We start from the raw sequence: 20,046 nt of genomic DNA, 5'->3' as shown, positions 1-20,046 counted from the left end.
GGCTCTGGAGATAATACAGTGCCGTCGTGTTGCTGTGGTATCACAGGGGAGGTTTGAAGTGAATGATACCGGGAACCAGGGCCTGTCACAGCGCCTGTCTGCGCTCCCCACGCCGCAGTGAAACCCAACCACCGTCTCGCTCACCACCATGCACACTCATGCCTGACTCTCAATCTGAGTGTGACACCATCTACATCACAGGGTTACTTGACCTTTTCGGCTTTCATGGAGCGAGGCAAGAGACACAGTGATGTTTAACACTGAGTTAATCCACTGCAGCACGTCACCTCACATTGTAAAGCCCTCTGCAATGAAAAGCTGAAAGTGAGTGAGAACAAGATCAACCCGAAAGAAAGTCACTTCAGTCGATATACAGACACTGTCTTAACCATTCAATACATCCTCAGGTTTTGATATAGACATATGCTTCCTCTTGTTGCAGTTATTATGCTAACTAAACTTCATCACCAAATGCATTTGTATATCTTTGTGTCTGCTGGTTACAAACTGAGTCCAGGTATCACAGCTCCATTGATAATGAAGGAATACTTCACTTTGAGCTGTCAGTGACACTCGTCTGCAGCAGTTTGAGGATCTGTGCCTTGCTTATCAGCCTCATCAATTCATAAATCAGGCTGAATCTATCATGTCACAGGACCTTGGAGAAACAATGAGCTGCTGTGCACCTCTTATTTATAAATACTCTCATGACAGCAATGGTAATTTTACTACCAGAAAGCAGAACCATCTTTATTTCAGTCACTGGCGAAATGACGCTTCACATTATATTTTCTTCACATTTGTCTTACAACAAACGCTATACACAGAGCCACCGGTGACACAAGGACAGATCAGGCTTGGGACCGAGAGTCCAGGACATTTAATATCTTCATCTCAAAGTGTGGTCCCCATTTAAATCATCAAGCTGTCATGATGATTACCTTTCACTGCCTGGATAACAACAAATCTAGATGAACACATCCATCTGTTCATACCTGTGTCTCTATAATCACCAAAGGGAGTGTAGAAAATACATGGAGCCATTTTCTTATTTCCCAGGGAAAGGCACATGTTATTTCCGAAAACAATTTGAGTGGCTTCCTGAAGTTAGGTTCCTTAATTCATGTATGAAATTTTATTGGTTAAAGTATATATACATGCTAGCAGCTAGATGCTAATCCTGAACTCCTTTCTCCGACTGCCCTGTTCTATGATGCTTGAACACCTGACCAGAGAGGTCAAAGGTTAGCTTAGCTTTGCGTGACAGGAAACAGAGGAAATAGCAAGTCTGCCTCCGTCCAAAGGTAAAAACCTCCCACCTATAAAACTTCCCTTATTACAAACTAGAAAAAGATGGAATTAGGATATGCAGAGAACCCTAACCCTAACTTCACCTTTTTTTTATTTCCCTCTGTTCCTCCAGCTTTCCGAATCCAAACATCCGACTCTCCTGCCGACCCGACGCCGGAGGTCATACACAAGGTCAGTTCAGCTTGAAATTCAATAAAGCTGTCAGGGAATGGACAGAACTTAAAGCTAAGGAGACTTGTGAAGCGTTAGATGGAGATTTTAGCACAAGAAACTCATCTCCTTAGCTTAGCATAAAGATTAGAACGCAGCTGGCCTGCCTCAAAAAACGAAAAACGTAAAAAAGTTCCTGTATCTCAAATGTGATTATCAATGAGCTTTAAAAGAACGAGCGGGCAGATTTTGTAAGGATTAGCTTGCTAGCCCATGCCTCCAGTCTTTGTGCTAAGCTAATCGGATGCTAGCTGTAGCCTCCATCCAGGCATGAGAATCGATCTAACTCTATCTAAACAAGGAAGCAAGGAAGAGATTGAATGACAAACAGTTTTCTTTGTTTTCTTTTCTTTGCAATGACCTTTGGAGTAAAGTTTACGTAGTTAAAAACTGTAAACAGTTTGTCTACAACGTGCTTTTAGCCTAACAATGTGCCGATGCTAACTTGCTAATGCACATGACCTTGGGCAAGAGCTTGTGTGCAGTGTGTGTGTTTCCGGTGTGTGTGCGAATGTGAACGCGGGTCAGAGGAGGATATCAGTGGACATTTTGGGACTAACGGACACTTTGATGACACCACAGGAGCAGTATCGAGATATCTTGTGTTTTTTACGCTGTTTTTTTTTTAGGTTTGAGGAAGTAGTCCCCCGTTTCTTCAATCCTATTGGATTTTGCTGCAACGCTTTTTACCCTGAAACTCCAAAAGTGCCGTGTGGACTCAAACACCTCGCCCAGCTCTCCATCGCCATAGTGGTGAGTGGATAATGAATGCATTTTCATTTTTCGGTGAACTATCCCTTTAACACTAGACCTCAATTATCTACAGAAGGTCAGCCACTGGACAAACTTTCCAAATTGTCAATATGACACGCTGAGTGACAGCATGGGCAATATGCATGTGGTTTTCTGAGTGGTCCTGTATTTGTGTGGGTGTGTGTGTGTGTCTTTAAAATAAACAGACCATAAGAGAAAAGGAGGGATGAGAAGGTACGAAGAAAAACCAACCTCTCAAACCGAAAGTGTGTGTATGTACATGTACATGTAAGAGGTTGAAGTCACACACCCCGGGTGTTTTTCTTATGTTTCCAGCATCACTATGACACAGCCTGACACACACAGACACACACACACACACACACACACACACACACACACACACACACACACACACAAACACTCACACACACACACACATACACACGGTTGTGGTATGACAAGGGGGATGAAAGGCTGAAAGATCAACTGAAAGAGTGCCAGCGGCCGATCACCTTCAGTGAAACTACATCTCTCTCTCTTGTTCGCCGTTTCTCTCTCTCCTCCCCCTTTCACACACACGTGTAACTTCCAGCAGACCACACACTCTCTCACACACACGCACACACCCAAACACACACAAAACGCATTTCATCTGCCACAGACACATCTGTCCGCGTAATGACACATAAACAGGTAAGACTTCATTTTTATTCTCCTTCAAATTTCTCTTTTGTATGTTGAACACGACAAGGCCACACTAAGTTTAGAGGAGGTTTCACTTAACTCAACATCGCTAAAAAACTCACACACTTCTAAAACACACCTGTTCTGCTTCGGTCTTGTTTGTCGGGTATCGTTTCGACGTTTTTTACCAACTTGACATTGAAGGTGCACATATATAAGGATTTGATGGGTTAAATGCTTCGTTGTGAATGTAGCTTTGAATAAATCCACAAATCAAAGGATGTAGACGCAGAGAAATCCAGTTCAAATCCATAAAGAGATCCATTATATTCTATACATTTGTTGAACTTGGACAGATCCCACTAAGATCTGTCCTAATTCTTTTCATGCAGTTTCGTATGTGTCTCTTTTGAATATCACGTATCCTATAATCCATGTGGCTATAGAGCTATGCCTTTTCCCTATAAGGAGAAACTACGGTAGTGAGACGCGAGCTGCCACTTTATTTTGTAGCATTTCATTGTTGTTACCTGCAACATGTTGGTGTTTACAGCAAACATGCTCTAACATGGACAGTCTTAAAACCCGATGCTTTGTATAAGGGTGGCAACAACAGACCAGAGCTTGACTTTAATCTTGATTGAGGTACAGTTAAACACATCTAGGTCATGGTCCTGCTGGGATCATTTGGCAAGAGGCCTGTGGAATTTAAGCCTTGGACATAGCCATAGAAACCATTTATAGCATTTGGTGTGACATGCAACTCAAACTCATATAATATTCTTGTAATAACCCCTCCGGGAATTGAAGTTGTTTCAAACAGTTATCCAGAGGCGATGTTTCGTTATTTTGAAGGCTGCAGTGTGTGGTGTGGCTATTCTGTCTTAAATATTTGAATAAGGTGGGCAAAGCTTGAGGAGAAGTCTTTGTATTGTTGTTATTTATTATTTTTGTGACCTCCTTTGACATCTGCAGACAGAACGAGGGCAACGACCGCCTTTGTGTGAAGTCGAGCAAGCGTCTGCGCCAACAAGGGCCCTGATCAAAAAACCTCTATGAAGAACGTCTCCAGAGTTTTTTGCATGAAACTCAAACTGTAGAATCAGAATTAAGTTGAGTCGTTGTCTTGTTTCGTCTATTTTCATCTTTAAATTATGTTGAGCCATTATTATGGGCTTCTGGAAGAGAGGATGAAATGAGGACACTTAGGAAGTTTGAAATAAGTTGCATTGCAATTCAGTCTGATCCAGAGAAATATTAGGATCAAGGATTGAAAGACTTGTTCAGCTTTACGTTTCACCAGCTTTCCGGGTCTCGCTGCAGAGAGGCATCCCCACAGCATGACGCTGCTCCACCAAACCTCAAAGTGGGTATTTAGAGTTTTCTGCTAATATTTGGCGGTGCACAGTTGAAATAAAAGAGTCATCAGGCCATAAAACCACTTTATTTACCACATGTGCTCTGATAAACACTACCTCAGATATCATGTGATCTTGTGTAAAGTGGGGTTTTCTCTTTGTTATAAAGCTGTGACACAGTTGTTGTTTGCAGTGTCTCCCTGCTCAGCTATGGAGACCTGCTGCTCCCTCGCAGTTATTAGCTCTTTACCAAGACTTAAGTGTTGGAGGATAATCAATCAGAGTCCTCTCAAACCTCTAAAATATTCTTATATTCTTCCACTGATTGGTATTTCTTCAACACAGACTCATCCGCAATGTTCTTTTCGTGCAACCTCAAATCATTCATCATACCTTAACACACAAAACAATGGATCAGATGCATGCGTGGGGATTTAGGTGTCAAACTAAAAGGCTAAATACTAGTGGAATCTATCTTTTTGTGATTTATATTTGCACTTGATTTAAACCAGTACACCCATTAGACTGCACTTCAGCAAAAAATTAAAATTGATACATTAACATCTGCGTCTGATTGTCAGTAGGATTGTGCAAAAATGTCGATGGATTGCCATGAAACTTGGTGGAAGGATGCGGGATGGGTCAGAACCTAGAAAATATTAATGCAGATCCAGATCAGCGGCGAACCTGGGGAGATATGGCCTTTTTTGTGAATTTATATAGAAATTATATGAAGATGCTGATGAAAAAAACGGAATGTAATTCGCTGCTGCTTGATTTAATTTAAGGGGACTGATGGACATTGGACGGAGATATATATGCGGGGTGGTGTATGACGGAGGAAGAAGCTGCTAAAGTTTGGAGCAGAGCTGGATAAACGAGATTCTATTATGGCGAGATGGGACGTTAGCCTTGTTCCCGTTTCCGAGCATCCTTTTAGTTTCAAAGTGTGAAGCAGTAAACACAAAACATTTAACTCTGTGACCTTGTTGCTGACACTGTATTGGAGGATGTGTTTTCTACTGTAAAGCGCTTTGAGTGGTCGATAAGATATGAATACAGTCATACAGAACGTTTACCATCGATTGTAAACCTGCTATGTAAATGATAACCATCATTCATCAGAAATGAATAATACCTTAGATTATTGTATGACTAATACAATCTAATCAGCAGCAGACAGAATCTGGGTATATCTGACTACAAGGTGTTTTACCTTCCCCCGTTTTACCCCAATGCACTGATTTCTGCCCGATTGTTGCTTACTCAGCAGTGACCCTGTGGATTATCATACGTTTTTGTAATCAAACGAAACAAATCCTTCAAAAACATGGTTTCAGTATGAAATCCTTGTAATGACAAAAAGACTGAAGTTCAACTAAAAGTTTTGTGCTTCCGTTAATTAACATGAGACAAAATGAAACTATACGTTTTCCTGGAGAAATTAGTTGTTATCATCGTACAGCTCCATACTGTAGAGGCGATTATATTAAATAAACTTTTAAAAAGTTGGTACAACTCAAACAAACTGAGATGTTGTAACTTTCATCCCTGACGCTGATGTCCTTTTGAGAATAAATGACAGAAAAACTAATTCTGCACAATAGCAAATTTTATATTTATAGTAATCCTTATATAATTTGTTCGTAATTGGTTTTTCAAAATGCAAAAAACAACTATGAAAAGTGAAAGGATTTACTTGCACTACAGCTAATCAATATTCATTATTCGTTAAAGTGCTGTGATAGTTTAAAATAATGGAGGAACCCCTTTAGTATATTTCCATTTATATATTCATATAATGTTGCTTCTGTTACTTCACCTTTAGTTGACCCCTTTGATCTTTATCATCATGGAAAACTGAATTCAATCTTTTGCACTGACATGAACAGATAATTTAAAAAAAGGCTAAATACATTAGGATTGAGGTTTTTTTTCATGTAGAAAATACAGTGATGGAAAGTGTCCAAATATTAGTATCACACTTCATCAGCAGCGTCACATGTAAAATTGTAGTTAATATGCGTTATTCTACTATTGTTTGCTAAATGTCTTGTCGCTCTCAAATCCAGCTTTGATAACTTTGGTGTTAGGTGATGAAATGTGAAAAGTCGGAGACGTGTGTGCAGACATGAAGACAAGGTCTCGGAACATTTTATGGCCTGTGATCTTTTCAGGCGTATAAACTCTTGTTACCTCAACAATTAAAGATATGGCATTCTCCAAATGCCTTCGTGCATTGAAATGAAAATATGATATATTTCCAACAATATTATTATTTATGTTCATTTGTGTGGCACATTTGTTAATAATACACTGCGATGAACCCTTTTCTGAGTGTTATTTACTATTGTTAAACTGTCTTATGAGATAAAAATCCTCTGTCGTTTGAGTGAAATGTGTGAATTCGCTGAATCATCCTTCCCCTTTGCTTTAAATGTTTGTAACGACATTAAAGGGAAGGTCCACCTTTTTTGAAAAATAATCTCAGTCACATACGTCTTGTGTGACGCACAGTTTGGTTGTAGTTTTGCTTCTGTGTGCTAAGTATTTCACACACAGCATCGTCGCCTTATCATCAATGTTACAGTTGCACATCCCGTCCATTACACATTCACCTACAGTGTCAATGTGGACATTGTCTCGGAGACGGAATGAGCTCATTCAGCCGACCCTAAGGCCCGAAGGTCGAACACCTGCTGGGTTTGGTGAAAAAGTTGAATGTCTCCCTCGGCTTGTTAGCTCCTCTCTTCCTACCAGTCATCTCTTCTTTTCTCGGTGACGGAAGACAGGCGGAGGGACGGAGGAAGAAAAAAGTCCAGAAGTGCTTCTCTCTTCCCCCCTCCTCTGCTCCTGCGGGTTTTTATGGTGAATTCGAGAGAAAACCAGAGAAGTGTCTCCCCCGTACGTACGCACTCCTCCACACTCCGCTTCCTTCTCACCTCCTCTCATTCAGACATCTTTCACTCCGCTGCTTTCTCAAGGTTCCGGACACAAATGTATGCAAATGATATACGCACAGACGACAAAGACGAATTAGCAGCTCATGTCAGAACGACTGAAATAAAGACGGAAAGGTGTAGATCTCAGGTTAGGCTTTTGAAGGCCAAGGTTAATGCAGAGTTCAGTTTCGCTAGGTTCCAAAAAACTGGATTCTTCTTTCATAAATTGCATCAATTTCTATTTTCTTCGCAGAATAGAATTATTGAATATTTGGAAGGACATCATTTTACTCTCAAATATGAGACTGAATTGTAATGATGGGAACTGAGGCCGGCTGAGGAGGATGTTTAAGTTGGCATTAAATTGAATCCAACAACTTCCTGTGCTGGACGAGAAATAAGCAGCGGTAAGAAACCTTGTTAATTCCTCGTCAGTGTACGTTTTTCATTATTCTGACTAATGTTGCAGCTCAACTACAGATTACACAAGCATCACATTCCTGCACTGTCACTCACGAACTGTACATAGCAGGTCTCATGTGTTTGTGCATGTGTTGCAAATGTTGTTTAACTATATTAAGCAAATTCTGTCATTTTCGGCACTAAAAGTTTCAAATTTTGTTGAAAATTGCAATTTTAGTGACGCAAATTTCCTCAATTCACTTTTGTTGATTCGAACGACGATCAGACAGATGCTGATTCCTTTGATTACATGAATGATGCAACTTTTTACAATGAATGCGAACAATGTGACACAGCAGCTTTCCAGGTGTGGAAATTACATTAACCCAAGTGAAATACGTTAAATTCAATTATTTCCATTTTGTTACAAATGAATAATTTTGTACATTTTAGATTTGACCATATATATAAATACTGTATTCCACATGACACGTGTGTATTCTATTTGTACGTTTGATGATGATAGTGATGATGGTAGGTGATATAGAAGACAACCACAGGATTTGATTTATTAGTTTATTTAACACAGAAAATAACAATTCCCTTTTATCTGTGGCACTTTGTATTATTGACTATTTCTACATTGTCATACTGCCTTTTACAGGAAACTTTAACTAATGTAGTATCACGAATGTTATTTAAACCTTTCAATCACTCTTAGACCCTTAAATAACATGCGTGTGCGTGTGCTTGTGTGTGAGTGTGTGTTTGTGTGTTTGTGTGTGTGTGTATGCGTGTGTGTGAGTGTGTGTGGCTGAGGTTTTCTGAAGCTCCTCAGTCTTGTAAACCTGTCAGTGGTCATGTTTGAGGTTGTGTTTGCATGAGCGAGCAGGTGCTTTAAGGTTTTGTGACAAAACAAAGGTTGAAAACAGTTATTTAATTTGTGTGTGTGTGTGTGTGTGTGTCAGGTAGGCGAGTGGGTGGCGAGTAGGTGGTGCTGCGATGTGTTTAGAGGGTTCCCTGAACTTCATCGCTTGTCGCCGTCTTCCTTCCTGTTTGAATGTCTCTCACTTCCTGTCAGCTGTCTCAGCGAGAGACTCTTAATCTACTTACTTATACTTACAAAATGTACTGTATTGAGAACTGAAAGACACACATATTTTAAACTGAAACGATTAAAGAGTTTCCAAGATGAATGCTTTTTATAGAGTACATCTTGCTTTTGAGGTTCCTCTCGGATACATTTTCAATCTCAGCACGAGTATCTGAAAAAAGAGAGGAATAGTGGAAAAAGTGCCTAGAAGATGTGGAAAGCCTAGGAAAGAACCAAGATGTGCACCGAAGAGGAGAGAGCGTATGAACGAACACAGAGATTAAAGCAAAGCAGAGAGATGAAAAAAAGAGCAAGCGATGGAGAGAAGATGAAAGATGGGACAAGAGAAAACAAAGTTGCAAGAGAACGACTCCGAGTGAGATAAGGACGGGCATAGAGGCGGAAAGAGAGGCAGGGAGAGGGAGGCGGAGGGCAGAGAGATAAAGATAGCTGAACGGAGGGAGATCCGTCAGCGTTTGTTTCCTCAGGATGTGGTTACCACAACAACGAAAAGGCAGCGAGGCAACATCACTACCCCTCGGTCCCTTCTGACACCTGCAGGTGTGTGTGTGTGTGTGTGTGTGTGTGTGTGTGTGAAATTCAGCGTGTGTGTGTAGACGCACATAAGTGTGATTTAGTCAGTAACTGATCCAGTTAGGTGTGTGTGTGTGTGTGTGTGTGTGTGTGTTTGTGTGTGTTTGTGTGTGTTTGTGTGTGTGTGTTAAACAGCAGAAAGAAAGAGAGAGAGAGAGAGAGAGATGGAGAGAGATAGATAGAGAGAGCGAAAGAGAGAGAGATAGGAAGGACTAAGTGTCTGTCTATGAATCTGAAGGGGGAAATTATAACACTCTGGACACAGTAGCGAACGACAGACCAAGAAAGAGAAAGAAAGAATGAAGAATAGAAAATTAGAAGAAGAACAACCAGAACCCGAAAACAACAGAGGACAATGTTTGAAAAAGAAATAAAGCACCAAGGACTGGTAAAAGAAAAAAGAAGAAAACCTCAAAACGTAGATACAGTGTATCTGTCTCCATCTCGTCTTCCTTCGTACTTTCTGTTTCTGACTCACTCACTGTCCTATTTAGAGCGGCATGTGGTTTCAAGAATGAAAGACTTAAAAGTTGAATGCAGCGCAGTGTGAATGTGAATTGTAACCAAGTTTCTTCTCTCTTGAAGTGTTGTTTTTTCATATACTTGATTTAAGCTAAATGAACTTATATTTTGTTTCTTGGCTTCTCTTGCTGCGTCGCTCTCGGCACAAGTTTTCATGTATTTGATTTCTTCGGTCAAGTTGTGGGCAGACATTTTCTACCGCATCCGATGCTGTTTCTTTGAATCTGTTTTTAACGGAGGAAAAGGACAGGCTAGTAAATAAGTAAATAATTATGATAATAGGCATGTCAGCTGTTTTTCCAATGCAAAAACGTAACGATACTCTCTTCGTTACTTTATTTTGATAGCTGCGATTAGCAACAATAACACAACCAAACATTGTATTCAGGATAGGTCATAACAAATTCATAATTTGTAATTAATCCTCTACTATCACAGAATCTCTTTTATCCTCTATCTTCTAAGTCGCGTCTGTGTTGTTTTGGTTTGCGGACTGCTTCTATTTTTTACTCCCTATTCTAATGTGATTGAGTTTGTAGGTACTGGAGTAACTGAACTAAAAATAAAATGCAATAACAGAAATAACAATATTGGTTGCAGAAGAGCTCACATTTCGAATAAAGTCCTAGAAGCTGTCAGAGAATGTTGTGGCAAGGGAGTACTAATGCTAATGCTGTGACATGATTGTTTATACTGACCCTGTGCTCCTTTCTGTGTCCTGTAGTCACATTAACCAAACCAAGCAGACAACCATGGATGACTGTTCACCCATCGAATCCTTCCCTAACCTCCACCACCATCGCCAACGCCCATCCCTTCACCTCACTTTGCCCAACCTGCAGAGCCCAGAAGCCGGGTATCAACCTGCGCTGGACCCCCTGGAGCAGTACGGAGGCAGGGGGGAACAATCTGTCGCGTCTTTCCCGAATTCAAGCAACTCCTCTGGGGGGAGAAAGGGGAGCAGCGGCGGAGATAGAGGATTCCAAAACACAAGTGGTAGAGGTATGGGTGGAGATGATGGCTTGAGAGGCCATCGGGACAGAGATGGCGGGCCAGGCAGTCAGTTCACTGACCCCTGGTGTGGTGGTATCAAGAAAGAAGAAGTATGGGAAGACGGTGAAAGCTCTACAGAAGTATTTTACAGTAAAGCCGATTGCTACAATAACCCAAATGGGGCTTTTTACACCATGAACTGTGACAGCGAGGAAGGACTCAGTTGTAAACTCAGAGCAAATTATAATAACTATACCCAGGTTAGCTGTGATGCTAAAAGTGAAGCGGTTTACAATAGGGAGGGTAATATCAGCCACTTTACGAGGTGCCACAGTAGGAGTGCTGCAGGCAGCTTGAGCGACAGCACCGTCGGTTATTGTCGGACAGATTCAAGAGTGAGCGATAACTATTCAGGAAGAGAGGAAGACTATGGGTCCAGCTGTGGGTCGGGTGAGGATCAGCTGCAGCAAGCAGAGGTGGAGGCTCACTGGCTCAGTATGTCTCCCACGAGTCAGACCGGAGAAGGGAGGTGGAGAGGAGAAGCAGAGGGGGGCCTGCCCCTGAGGTCACCTATCACCATCAGCAGCGGGACGTACACTCAGAAGCTGGACTCCTTCTCCGAGGCGTTCCCCTCCCAGCGTAAGAGACGGTTCCCTGTGATCCAAAGTGGGGATTCCTCTGGACAGTTGTGGGAGTTCGGAGAAATACCTGGATTTGTCAACTCGAGTCACGGCTGTGCTTTTGATTCAGACCCCTACCTGCCGCCTGTCTCCTTCTCTTCCCCAGTTCACCACTCACTTCCATCCTTCCCCTCTCCTCCCACATCGTCACACCTCGCGTCTTCAGTTCTCAGTCCTCCTCCCACACCTCTACCCCCTCCTTCTCACTCTCCCTCCAAAATGGATTCTCCCAGCGCGTCTGGAGGAAGTGGCCAAGAATCACTTGGCCCGCTCCAGTTTTTCACATCCCACCTTCAGTCTCTCCCATCTGTCCATTGCTCTGGGATGATGTGGAAGTTTCCTGTGCTGTCGCACAGCTTTCCACAGACGTCAGGTGACCCCAGCAGCAGTGACAACAACTTAAGATCTTCCCATGTTTCTCATTATGGAAATATTACTGGTAAAATATTGTAATATAAGTATGATTCTAAGAAAATGAATATATATATTTTTTGATACCACTTAAACATCAATAATTTAAATAACAAAGGGGACATGGGGTTTTTTATAAAAACATTTTTTCACGTTTTACATTTTCACACCATTGTAAAATAAATTTGAAATGTGAAAAATGAAATTGTTTCCATATGAAAACCAATTATCGTAATGTCAGAATTACTATTCAGATTTTACTCTGTTTTCTCTCCCACCATCTTCTCGTTATTCCTACAGCTGTACATGACACCCTCCAGTCTCCTGAGTCTCCATTCCTCACTTCCCCATTCCATCATTCGTCCCTCCACCCTTCACCCAGAGACCTCTGTCCCTTGAACACCCCATCCCTCCATCTTCTCTCTCCTCCATCTCACCTCACCGGCCAAAATAACGAGGCAGCAGAAGACACATCTCCTAAATTGGTGAGCCAGAAAGCAAAGACGGGATCAGCCGCTGTGCAGGTATGGTGTGGTACATGTTATCCTGACTTGAATAAACAGTATACATTATACTTGTTTGGTTGCCAGGTTTTAAGATTACAGTTAAAAGATTTTTTTGCATATTCTCCATGAACACCCACTGCCTTTTTAAAGTCACATTTTGACTGTGAGGTTGCCGTGTTTGCACACAAAACAAAACTCAGGAAACTGGGTAGAAGCTGTACACACATGATGGGCGGATGCATACATTTGTCCAAAAATCATGTTAGCTCTATTTGTTTTACTGCTTCTAAAACCACATTCTTATTTTGAGAATCATTGTATAGATAGATTCTGTAAATTAGACACAGTAAGAGTCGGTGAAAGGCCCGATTGTCACCTATGATGGAGTTTGATTCGCCTGCTTCCAAACTAGGCCAGATGCAACATGGGCTTCTCCCTGCAATTATTAATTTACCCCAATCACCTTACTCAGAATACAGTTCTAAGGAGTTTGTGTTACCCGATTGCCTTCAAATCAACAAAAATGTAGCTCATCTTCTAAATACTGCAAATTTTAGGACTCTATTCTCACATTTTTCCTTCTGGATTTAGTTTTTGATCATGTATTAATCAAATGACACAAAGAGCAACACTATAAAATACTCTGTCGCTGGATTTTACAGCAACAAGCCTCTCCTGTCTACACTGGAATTCCATTTCCCAGTGTCCTTCACCCAAGCAGGGGCCAGAAGAGGGGCCACTACACTCCACGACCCCTGCTCAATCCAATCCGCAGAGGGACGGGGCTGTACTCCTCCCTCTTACCGCTCCATCACAAAGACGATAAACCGGCATTCAGAGACGAGGAAGAGGATTGTGGTGTGTTACGGTGGGTAAAAAGGAAACTGGGAGATGGTGAAAAATACAGTATCATTATATTAAAAATAATATTTTGGGTTAGGATTAGGGTTTAAGTCCCTTTCATTTGTTTCTATTTCTCTTTCCCTTCTTCCAGGTGTGTGAATGTAGGTTTTGAGTTCCAGGCAGAGCTTCCACCATGCTGCGTTCAGGGCAATGGGTCAGAGGCTTTGTCCCAACATGACCAAGCTCCCAGGGAACAGCTGCTCTGGAAACCCTCGCTGGAGCTGGAGGAGAGCGCCAACTTACAAAATCAAGGTAAATGTCTGATTTTCATAATCTGTAACCCATTGACCAGATAAATGTGATTATATGTAAAATGAAATAGGTGACCTCTGCGATCTCCAACCTAATAAGGAAGTGGGAAAAGGAAAGTCCCACAGGACAGTACGCAGGATTCCTCTTCTCTCACCTGCATTGTTATTCACAGGAGAAATGGGAACTAAAAATAATTTTAGACAAAAAATATAGACCCGTAACATAATGAAATGTAGTAATGGCCGTTTATTATTTTGTGTTTGTGTGTGTGCGTGCACAGTGGATAAGCTGCTGTCATTGTGTAGCTCGAGCTGTCTACCAGGAGGGGGCAGTAACACCGAGCTGGCTCTGCACTGTCTGCACCACTGCCAGGGGAACACAATGGTAATCTTTTTTTCTTTTTCTCTTTCCTTTTCTCTTTCTTTCTTTCTCTCTCTCTCTCTCATTCATATCCAGTTATAACTCTCTTCATAATATTCATCACACATGCCTCAGTCATCTGTTCCCTGTCCGTCCCTCTCTCCTGTGCAGGCCACTGTGGAGATGCTGCTGTTCTGGCAGCCCTCTTCAGCAGGAGACTACCACTACTCTGGTAACCTTTGACCTTTGACCTCACCCTAAGGCCTGAGCTATCTCATACTCAATAAAGAATAATTTCTAAAAAAATCACCTTATGTCAAGACATCTCTTTACCCACAGTTAAATCCTCTTCTGTCACCATGTAAAATAACTTGGCGGACAGTTAAATGCCACGAGCGTTCACACTGCTTCTGTTTCTCAGCTGATTCTGAATCAGACCCACTTTGTATAGATTAACATAATATAAAAATAATGTTCTTGTTCACAAACTGAGTCAATATTTGATAAATATTATGTATTCTGATGATTAATGATGGAAAAAAGGTACACTGTGAGGTGTGTGTGTTTTCATGCTCATTGTAATGTGTCCTTTTTTAACACGTATACACAATAATGTAGAGCTGCAGCATTCAACAGAAAATAATCAAAACCTCTGTTGCAGAAGTTAACATTTTTTTAAATATTTTGATCGTATAATGGACTATAAAATGGAAATCTTGGGGCACAGTATAACTTTGTAATGGCCAATGTTAATGGTAGAAAGAGAAGCGGGTCAATTATCTTCTGTATGAAGACTAATTATCAGCATTGGAATCAAATCACTAAAATATCTTTTCCAGTTTTTTCTCCAGTGGCACCTCTTTTAACCAGGGGACATAAATGGCCAGAGAAGTAACATTCACATCAAATGTGATGCAGTGAAGGAAGTTCAATATTTCTGTAAAACAACAGACTCAGCAAAACACAAACTCTTCCCACTGTTGTATAATAGCAGGCTTTGTAACAGCCCCACTCTTTCTAGGTCTCTCTCCCGTTTTTTTGGTGCATTTAAATCCACCATGAACTATGTGAGGTACAGAAGACACATGGTTCTATGCTGTAGTGTCAACTCAGGTGACTGCTAAAAAGTTTATTTTCAATAATCTCTAAAGTCGCTGGCATCTCCCAGAATACCACTGCAGCTATTAACCCCCCTGAATCACTCCTGGTCTCTACAGCAAATACCAACCACACCCAGCTCTGTCGAAAGCTGTGAGTCACACTGAGTGTGTGTGTGTGTTTCCTCCGGCAATCTATGTTACGTTTTATATAGGAGATAAGTCAACAAACACGTGTTCATCAGCATTATCGACTCAGCACATTGCTAAAAAGCAGTCATTCCACATCAGACAAATCATGGCTGGTTGTCTAGTTGCTGCAGGATTTCGCAACAGTGGTTGCATTACATGGCACCACCGCAAGTAACAGCGACCTTTTGATATTTGTTTCATTATTTGCCGTGCCCTCTCCCCCCTCCCCCATCGCTCATCTATCTCTCTCTCTCTCTCTCTCTCTCTCTCTCTCTCTCTCTGTAGGGAGTGATTTTTGGACAGACGTTGAAAAGAGTCTCTTTGGTGCAGCTCTGGGTACTTACGGAAAAGACTTCTCACTCATACACAAAATGGTACAACTTTTACAACAAGAATTAATGCATTGGTTGTCTTTTGTGCTGAATCCTTTCTCAATGTGCTCCCTTCTAATTTGCATATGCCCTAACCTAAAAAAACTATGCATGTATACATCCAGTTTTCTTCTAAATCAGGAGCCATAAAGGGGCCAGAATTTATGTCATTTAAGTCATTCCTTGTTTACTGTTAGCTCTATAGCCACAAATCATGGAATATATGTGAATTTTTTTTCCTTGTGTACATATTTAGGAAATAGAGCATCTTAACAGATTGTCACATTTAATGTTAGTACTGTGAGTAACACCCACTAAAACCCACCAAAATCAACACATGGAAAGTGAAGCATTACATTTTGTGCAGGGTCATGACACAAAGGTGAGGAAGAATTTTCCTTAGCTGCAGTGTACACAGTGTTCCTTTCCGTCCCTGCACCTGTGTGTTTTTTGTTGACTCACCATGCACTTCAGTAGGAGAGCAGCAGACTCATCTAAGTGCACTAAATGTACAGTTTTATTCCACTTCTGATCATGGTGCACAGACAGATTACAAACTCTCATAAATACCTGATCATTTACAGCAAGTAGAGAGTTTGAAGAACGTCCCATTCAACTCATCGACTCCCTTCACAGGCTCATGAAAGCAGAATTTACTGCATGTCTCCCATCTGTAGTCTATCATTTGAGTGGCTGCGATGTCAAAGTAGTTAAACTCCCCACATCCACTGATTATCTTTATGGCTTCTTATGCAACTGTGACATTACTGAGAGTGCACCGCCACTTTCACAGGACTTAGTGAAAATAAGAATTAAAAGTTGCAAAACATTGTATTTTACAGTGTGTTAGTGCTACTGAATGTGTCGGCTTGATATTCGGAATCAAGCGTTTGAATGTATTTACATGTTTTTTTGTCTGTTTACGCTGCAGGTAAGGACCAAGACTGTGAGCCAGTGCATTGAGTTTTACTACCTGAGCAAGAAACTTGTGGACAAGCAGAAGAAACAGCAGGAGGAAGACAACAGAGATGAAGAGTTGCAGCAGCAGAAAAGTGTAAGAAACATGTGAATGTAAAGAGTTAACTTTGACTCTTTCTTCCTCTTAGAAAACTGATCCTGGACTTCCCACTGATGTTTCTGTTTAAGTAACATTCTTTTGCTTTAGTTCTCCTCCTCTTTTGTCCTGTGGTGGTTTGTTTATTCCCATGATACACTGCATCATGTGTCGGATAAGCCTTACGATACACACTAACAGAACAAAATGGTGCTCAGGGAATCTGGGGTATTTGGCCGTCTTGTGTTCCATAGTTATCCAGCTTGAAATGCGGCTCAACAAGTCAGTCCCAGCATGGTGGCTTTTAATTGGTCCTGTTGTTACAGATGACGCCCATCTGTCAGCCAGCGGAGAGACGCTTTGGGCAGGCGGAGGCGGTCCCCGCGCCCTCATTGGCCAGCTTCTTCCCCTGCAAGCTGTGTGGCAAGTGAGTAGGACCAGTCAGACCAGAGGAACCCACAGCATACAGCTGTGTACAGGGTTTGGCATTTCTGAGCAAGCCGGCAGATGGTTCTGATTTCCAAGTCTTCTTTTCATTTTCTGTCTTCCTCTCTCCTCCAACCCTCTCCCTCCAGAATGTTCTACAAAATCAAGTCCCGTAACGCTCACATGAAGATCCACCGCCAGCCTCAGGAGGACTGGGGCGACCGGCGGCTGCAGCACCAGATCCTCACGCAGCGTCTGGCCCTCAGCCGCTCCGCCAACCCCATGCCCACCTCAGGAAGTAACCTGCTCCCTACTCATGCTCCAGCTCTGACCTTCGCCTCCTCAGGAACATCACGCACCAGCAGCAATGCAGACATTATCCTCAACTCTATAACCAGCAGCAACACCAGCACTCCCAGCGATGCCCGAGATCCCAGCACAGCAGTAACATATAACAACATCTGTGCGTCTAACTCTCGTGTGATCACCAGTGTTGACGCTGGTGACTCAAATCAAAGAGAGCCCACCTCTGTCTTACCTTTCCACCAGTCATGGAGCTCATATGGACCCGGTCCCACTCATGCTGTCTTCTTCTGCAACACAGATGGGAAAGAGAAGCCTGGAGATGGGACAGTGGGAGGAAAAGAGCCTATCAACTGGCAGTAGCTTTTAACTCTCCCAAAAGCATTACCACCGCTGAAGTCAAACTATAATTTAAACTTCAAGATTCTGTATCTTTTACCTGTAACACTTTCAATTTTTTACCTTCAAATAGCAGCTTTAAAATTAGTTTGATGGGTCTATGACTTGGAAAAGTGAGAATGGGGCAGCTTTCGTTCCCACGCCTCAACCCCAACATCTGTTCTTGCTCTATGTAGCTTTGGCGATCTAGCCTAGCAACTTCAAGAGTAACGCTGAACTGTAGATTAGTTAAAAAGACAGCGACATCATTTCAAACCAGCAGCTCTTCTGGTTCAGAAAGCTAGGGGTCATGGGTAATAGCCAACGTTCAGTTGTGTTTAAGGGACTGTGCAGTCCAGTACCACATGTGGGTGCAGGGGGCGCTGTAGCTCAGTAAAAGAAAGAGATTTTTTTTGTAAATTGTGCATTTGAATAAAATTTGTGACCTTAAGATTGTTTTTGAGTTCAGTAAAACACAACATTTTACAAAGATCAAACAAATACGAAATATTATGTTTATTGGTCCAGGCTAGCTGTTTCCCTGTTTCCAGGCTTTGTGCTGATATATTCATATTTAATGGACAGACATGTCAGACTTTTTATATAAGTTTTTGTCATTAAATCAATAATAGAACCATTTAAAATGTCAAACTATTACTTCTCACAAAGTCCTTTAAAAAAGTCAGGATGAGCTAAATGGTCCATCAAGGTTTAAAATGCACATGCCTAAAGACATGGAAAGAGGAGCACACACACACACACACACACACACACACACACGCACACAATCACGCACACACACACACACACACACACACACACACACACACAAGACACGGCGTGTTGAAAGGTTTTGATATAACACTTTAATGGGCTAATATTGACCTTGGTAGGTCATCTCCTCTCTTATAATTGTCTGAGTGGCCGGCATTGCCCTATTGATGGTTAACCACAGCTCCAGTTTTTGTGTGTGTGTCCTGGAAGATGCCAGGAAAGGCGCACAGGGAGGTTTGCACAGGATCTCTGTGTGGAGTAGGTCAGCTAAATCCAGACCGAGGTTGAGCTAAAATGAAACAGGTAAACATAAAAGTCACGTAAGGGTCTCTGTGATGACACAAACAAACTAAATGTTCCCTGGAGCTGCTGTTTGGTGCTAGATGTGTTTATGATGCAGATATAAGCGGTTTTTAACAGTCAAGGTGGTGACATGTTCTTTGTTCTCATGTCTTCACGACTGTTACTACCAAATGATAACAGTGTTTGAGTGTGTGTTTATGGTTTGTATGTTAAAAATGACAACCTGAGTATGACTGTCCTCGACGAGTGCATGGATGTGTTTATGATTGTGTGTTTGTATGTGTCTGCGTGTGTAGCATGTGACCATCATGCGTTTTTTCCTGTTGATGTCTCTGATAACTTTAACAAGTGTCCCCTACCAGAGATCTCCCTCCCCCCTGCTTAAAGTCCAACATGTCTGGCACAGTGTGTCTGCCCTCCTTTCTCCCTCTGATGTCGGCTTTTCTCAGATCTTTTCTAACACAGCACCGCCCACCTCTGTAATAAAGAGATAGAGCTGTTGCTTGTTAATAAATGAGGTCTGCCAGTGTCAGATTTGTCCTCTTTACATGTCCACGGCCTCCCATCCATCCCAGAACTGCCGATGTGTTATTAAATGCATCGATTTGAGGCGTGGGGACTAACCGAGACTGAATTTGAAATCCCACCCTTATATACATTTGATTGCAGTTAGAGTCCCTCTTTGCTTATTGCTGTTTTTAATATCCCACCGAGGAGGGAGAAGTCATCAGTAACAGTTCTCAATGTTCCCCTTTTACAGAGAGAGAGAGAGAGAGAGAGAGAGAGAGAGAGAGAGAGAGAGAGAGAGAGACGAAAAACTTGTACATAAAGGGGTAGTGGGGGACCGGACCAATGAGGAGAGGGGAGTGAGGGATGGGGCAAGAATAAACAGAGAAGTTACTGAGCAGCAGCCATTCACCTATTCAGGGTGAGCGACTCTTTGCAAAGTGACCCAGCTCACATGGCCCCACCACCACCCAGCCTCATTCCCTCTCCTCAGTTTCTCCCTATAGGCCTGTAGGAGTGATGACAGTAAATAAAAACAACTTTGTTATTATAAATTTCACGGTTGTGACATATTGTTTAAAGCCTTAACAATGTTTTATATGTCATACTGAAGAGGGATGGAAATAAGCATTTTTCTCAGTGTGACATTTAATGCATTATGTAA

The 20,046-nt window shown here is 41.9% G+C and overlaps 1 protein-coding gene across 5 annotated transcripts; it reads left to right on the top strand.

The window, feature by feature from the left end:
- Positions 1-2,795: 2,795 nt before the first annotated feature.
- Positions 2,796-18,249, top strand: LOC128430463 (uncharacterized). Of its 5 annotated transcripts, XM_053416531.1 has the most exons (12): positions 2,796-2,970; positions 7,515-7,668; positions 10,597-11,984; positions 12,257-12,480; positions 13,125-13,330; positions 13,457-13,617; positions 13,898-14,001; positions 14,149-14,209; positions 15,552-15,640; positions 16,569-16,691; positions 17,018-17,118; positions 17,267-18,249. In XM_053416531.1, exons 3-12 carry the CDS (start codon positions 10,625-10,627, stop codon positions 17,781-17,783), a joined length of 2,946 nt encoding a protein of 981 aa, XP_053272506.1. In that variant the 5' UTR covers positions 2,796-2,970; positions 7,515-7,668; positions 10,597-10,624; the 3' UTR covers positions 17,784-18,249. The 5 variants fall into 5 exon arrangements, with proteins under 5 accessions (XP_053272506.1, XP_053272507.1, XP_053272503.1 ...); XM_053416532.1 differs by lacking the exon at positions 7,515-7,668 and having other exon boundaries at positions 10,597-11,918; XM_053416528.1 differs by lacking the exon at positions 7,515-7,668 and having other exon boundaries at positions 2,797-2,970.
- Positions 18,250-20,046: the final 1,797 nt, after the last annotated feature.

This window comes from Pleuronectes platessa, chromosome 23 (genome assembly GCF_947347685.1).
Source record: "Pleuronectes platessa chromosome 23, fPlePla1.1, whole genome shotgun sequence".
NCBI lineage: Eukaryota > Metazoa > Chordata > Actinopteri > Pleuronectiformes > Pleuronectidae > Pleuronectes > Pleuronectes platessa.
The sequence above is the reverse complement of the archived record's forward strand: the minus strand, read 5'-3'. Positions and strand labels throughout refer to the sequence as shown.